We start from the raw sequence: 5,484 nt of genomic DNA, 5'->3' as shown, positions 1-5,484 counted from the left end.
TCTGACGGGGTTCACGGCCGAGCACCTCCCTAACTGCTGCCGCTGTTGCCCATAGAAGATGGGGGGGGGGGGAACCAACCCGATGTCCCGCTGGAGCGAAGTATGGTCCATCGGATTCCAGCAGCAACCGCCTGTCATCCACGGCTTCGATGTGCCTGCATGCCTGGCGTTGTTGGTTGTTGAACCCACTCACGGCCAACGAAAAGCTGAAAAGCGTGGCGGGAAAATGATGACGGAAGGCATCGGCAATGGCAACGGTGGAGGTGTAGTTGTGCAGCAGCAAGCGTTGCTCCCGAGGGACGCGGGACAGCCGTAGAATATCCAAAGCCCGAGAGTAACACTCCTCCGCCCTGGGATCACCGGCCATACCACGTAGGTGCAAGCACACTACCCGGTGCTGGTGATGGGCATAGCACCGGTTCAATACTCTTCGGAAGAGGTTTTCCTGGCGATACCAATCCGAGTGGGGGCCGGGTATGATCAAGGCCAATTTCCCCTAGGATCCTCACCTCCCTCATTCTTGATAAGGAGTTGGGCCGATCAAATTGGTCAGACGTCAAATCATGCTTCGGATGAATTCCAACGGCAACTTCCAGGTGTAGATCCCGGGTGATGAAATGCACTTCCCGTGACGTGGGGTAGGTCTGTGGGTGACAGTAAACTGTAACACCCCCAACCACAGACACGGGAAGGACGTCGCCCCTTGCTGGCTCCGCAGGCTCCAGGTCGCCAAGAGTGGCCCAAGAAGACACCCTCAGCCCCTGACGCAAACGGTCCAGGTGAAAATGGGTGTCATACGCCTTCGCCGCTGAGCCATTGGAAGAATGTGGCGTCCCACGTGATTGTGGAAGCGCCCTTCTCTTGGGCTTAAACTCCTTTTTCGGCTCCTTCTGACGAACCCTCTTTCAACGGGGTTGAGGGGGTTGAACAGCGTGTTGAACGGTAACCTTTCCAGTAGCCTCCCCCTTCGCTCGCTGAAAGATAGTCCGGAGGACATCCGGCTCGACGCGGACGGCAATAGCCGCCAAACATCGCCAGTGGATCAGTGATTCAGGGTGATTAGCAGGATTAACTGTAAACACCCCGGGCTCTTCCCCACCCATCTCCGCACAAATCATTTGCATAGCTCGGTAGGTGCGATGATCTATGGAAAACTTAACCCCTGACTCTCCCATCCCTCTCTCTCGGTTGAGGCGAATCATGAGTTCGTGTAAGGTGGCTTCTTCACCTATACACGCTACAGCCAGTTGTCTCAAAACGTCGAGCTGTCGTTGGGCTTGGCGTCGGGAACTACGACCCAAAGGTTTCAGGTTTTGTGGTACATGTTTGCCCATAACATGCACCCTCATGTTGACAACCCTCCTGATATTACACCCCGGCCAAACGCAAGCATTCTCCGGAGTCAGTGATGGGCGTTTTCCTGCTCCGGATTGGAATGGTTCAGCTGGGGATAGAGTTGGTTCCGCTGGATGAATGTCCGCCTCGGGCTCTGTTGACGGCGACTCTGCTGGCGGCTACGGCTCTGCGGGCGGGAGTGATTCCAGTGGTGGCGGGTGAGGTGAATCGGTGAAGAGGTTGTTCTCCTCAGCCACACTAAGTTGAACGTCCATCTCATCAGCGGACGGCAGTTGATCTTGCTTGTCCATTTCTGCGAGAGTAAGGAAATACAATACATGTGGTTAGAAATGGACATGATATTAACCAGGGAACTTGAATTAGTTATTAACACTACACGTCATTGAATAGTCAACTGGCCAGGGTTTCTACACTGGGCACACTTATACAAATCAATGTCCAGGGCATCCGATGGCGAGATGTTTACACATGAGCCATGATACCAGACATCACAATAATCACACTGAATCATAAAGGCGCCTGCCCAGGGTTTGTGACAACTGCAATACAGCGTTACTGGGGCATCATCCGCATTATCTGTAGGTAAAGAGGAAGGTGGTAAAACATAGTTAATCAACCATTTGGGAAGCTGCCTATCAAGGCAAGGCTTCAACTTATCATGAATGAGGATTATCACTTTATTCCTCAATTGTAACCTGAGTAAACACGGAGTTATGACGTCTATTATAACCCTCGGACCAATCCTGATATGTAGTCCCCAACTTCCTGAGCTTTCCCCGACTGGCACTGGGCAAACATCAAATCAGCGGGAAGATTAATTTCCCGGCCTAGCATCAGCATGTTCGGAGTAAACCCTGTAGACCTGTTTATTGTGGCGCGTAATGCATCAGCAAGTTGTGGAAGATGGACATCCCAGTCTTTCTGTCTCTTGCCGACATAACATCTTACCGCATCCATCAACGTACAATTAAACCGTTCTACTTGACCGTTGGCTGACGGCCGTAGCTGGTAGTACGGGTCTTGTGGATCTGTAAAACTTGACATAAAGAGTTACACAATTCACTTTCAAAATTCCTCCCCTGATCAGAGTGTACTGGAAGGGAACCCCAAAGCGGGAGAAGAAATCCCCCACCAATGCTCTCGCAGTCACCTCGGCGGTTTGGGAGGGAACGGCACTGATCTCAACCCATTTCGTAATTGATCAACCATCATTAATATGTATATATTGCCCTGTTCAGTTTTGGGTAGGGGGCCCAGGAAATCTATGTGCACCCGCTCCATCGGTATCCCAGAATGAAACTCGGTCATCGGATATTTACCCTTGCGAATGGATTTCTTGCTACGATTACAAATTTCACAAGTTAACACATATCTTTCCACATCCAATTACCCATACCGTGCCAGCAGAACTTCAATCTGAATTTTGTTCTCGCTATTCCCTGGTGCCCCGCTGACGGTAGGTCATGATGTAGCCGTATGGCTTCCATTTGCCACTCCCTGGGTAGTACTAAGAGGAGCCCAGTAGCGTTCTTCTGTTGTATGAACAGGATTCCGTCATCGGTTAATTGTAGACGGTCTTTGTTCAACCAAAGAAATTTGGTTGAAGCGCTGGAAATAAAGAGCGTCTTTTCTAATGGTTCGCCGTTCTTCAATTCTTCAGTCTAGGATGGGTGCAAGGCCAGGATCGTTTTTCTGGCCTTGTTTTATTTCATTCAAAGAGTAGCCCCAGCAAGAAGCTTTAGCATCTGGTTGTACAGCATATACTCTGGATCCGTTATCCTGTAAGATAGAAATTGTATTATTTTTACCCTGGGTGTCCGGCCTAATTATTTCAATAGTCACCTGGCCCCCGGGTTCCCATGGAATATCATCAGACCCCTTGGCTGACCTGATCTGACCCACATGAGCGATAGGCACTACATCATCCACTACTTCCCTGAAAGTAGCCCCGCCTCTCATGTGCTCGTCGACAATACGAACACCCCCCACAAGGTAGATCTATAAGTGGGGTGGCGCCCCACTTATAACCGAAACTTATCTGATGCGTCAACGTCTAAGATGAATTCATCTTCTCCGTTTGGAAATGCGAGTACCGGGGGTTGCGTTAATGCGGCTTTGAGTAGTTGAAAAGCTCGCTGCTGTTGCTCTCCCCAGTCGAAGTCACTGTCCTTACAGGTAAGACGATACAATGGTGCTGCAATATCAGCGAAATTGCTGATGAATTCCCTATGGTAGTTGGTTAATCCCAAGAATTGTTGCAGCTCTTTCACGTTCTTTGGAGTAGGCCATTCTTGGACGGTTTGAACATCGGTATCGGGAACTGATAACGTGTCGTCGCCCACGATACGTCCCAAAAACTCAACCATCTTCTAAAAGAAAACACACTTTTTAGGTTTAAGCTTTAGGTTACTCTGACGAAACCTTTCAAGAACGCATGCTAAGTTATTTAAATGGTCTTCGAATGTCTTACCCAATACCACAATATCATCTAGAAATGCCAGTACCGTATTCCAAGTGAGTCCCCTCTGCACTAAACCCATAGCCCTGGAGAAGGTTGCGGGGCAATTGGAGAGACCAAATGGCATCTTGATGAATTCATACAGCCCATGTTTGGTAACAAAAGCTGTCTTTTTACGGTCCTGGTCGTTCATCTTGATTTGCCAGTACCCCCAGATAGCGTCTAACTTGGAGAACCAAATATTACCCGAGAGTGTATCAAGGCAATCCCTGACTAACGGTAAAGGGTAAGCATTTTTAACCGTCACGTTGTTGAGTGCACGATAGTCGATACAAAAACGTACCGACCCGTCACGTTTACGTACTAAAACTGGGGGTGATGCCCACTCAAAAACAGAAGGTTGGATGACTCCCGCTTCCAGCATCTTATTGATTTCTTTCTCCTCCTCACCAGCGAAACGTAACGGCGTTGGCCGAAGATGTTGTTTAATAGGAGGAGCATCCCCAGTATCAATTCGGTGCTCGATCTCTGCGAAGGTGCCAATATCAAACTGATGTGCTGAACGAGTAATGCAGTGAGTGCTTGGAACTCTGAGTCTGAAAGAGAAGATTTAAAAACATTTAACATTCCAATCAGATGTTCAGGTACCCCAGGTGTAATTCCCTCCCCCATGGCAACTTCGTCGTCATCCCCAGTGACTGAACTTATTCTTGGTGACTCGGTGTTCATCACGTCGAATTGCTCGGTCTCCATGGCTATACCTATTTTCCTACCCCTCTTCATGGTTACATAATTATCGGACATATTCACTACACAAATGCATGGTGTATCAATGCAGTGGTGCAGCGTAGCTGAAATCGCTACCTTCCTGATAGGGTCCGGTTCTATGAAGAAATCAGGCATAGGTAAACTATCATTAATTAAATGACATTTAACATGTGCAGCACAATGAGGAGGTATTACTCTACGTTTGGCAACAAATACTCGGGCTACTCTCGAGTCAGGTGTCGCCTCCCCTCTAAGAGATATGGTGCTGTCACAAATAGTTAATAGTAGCTTCCCGAAGTCAATTACCGCTTTGTTGGGATGGAGGAAATCCCCACCCAATAACATCTCATCATTTATAGGAGCTACATAGAAAAATCTCCTATACTCGTTTAAACCTAAACGAAAGTTAACGGGGCCCACCTTATAGCCAGACATGGATGTTCCCCTCCTAGCTACGGTAAAGGATAATTTGGCTACAATAGGTGGTGCTGGTTTAAGGCTAGAGTATACCCTATCAGAGAGGATGGTATAATCGGCTGCGGTATTTACAACTACATTAATTTTTACATTGTTGACTAGAGCAGTTGCATGCAGCGCGTTTTCGGACTTTACTCTGCTGATAGTTATTTCTTCTGTTGTCGTTGTCATTGCCGTTGTTGACTCGTTACTGTCCCCCGGTTTAATAGAATGGGAGGCAGTAAGTGAATCAGAATTGATTGACGTCGTCACAGTTTCTTGACATGTATTCTGTGGACTGGCAGCATTGCTAGGCCCACCCGGAACAAGATGTATATTTTGTGGACTAACGGTGTTGCTAGGCCCACCAGGATCAGAAGAAAGCTGTATCGTGCATGATTTTCTGGTCTTCTTGTTCTTGTTGGCCGCTACAATGAGGATGGTCG

General features: G+C 48.3%; 1 protein-coding gene across 1 annotated transcript; it reads right to left on the bottom strand.

Moving 5' to 3' along the window:
* Window positions 1-3,377: 3,377 nt before the first annotated feature.
* Window positions 3,378-3,722, bottom strand: LOC117125144 (uncharacterized mitochondrial protein AtMg00860-like). The gene has a single exon (XM_033271545.1). It carries the CDS (start codon window positions 3,720-3,722, stop codon window positions 3,378-3,380), a length of 345 nt encoding a protein of 114 aa, XP_033127436.1.
* Between the last annotated feature and the right edge of the window lie 1,762 nt (window positions 3,723-5,484).

This window comes from Anneissia japonica, unplaced genomic scaffold (assembly GCF_011630105.1).
Source record: "Anneissia japonica isolate Jap-2015-1 unplaced genomic scaffold, ASM1163010v1 scaffold9_len2422644_cov172, whole genome shotgun sequence".
In the NCBI taxonomy this organism is placed as follows: Eukaryota; Metazoa; Echinodermata; class Crinoidea; order Comatulida; family Comatulidae; genus Anneissia; species Anneissia japonica.
This window is presented reverse-complemented; position numbering and strand designations above follow the sequence as displayed.

Bases quoted from the DNA above. Each gene is read 5' to 3' on its own strand.
- LOC117125144 (XM_033271545.1), bottom strand. From the start codon at position 3,722: ATGGTTGAGTTTTTGGGACGTATCGTGGGCGACGACACGTTATCAGTT.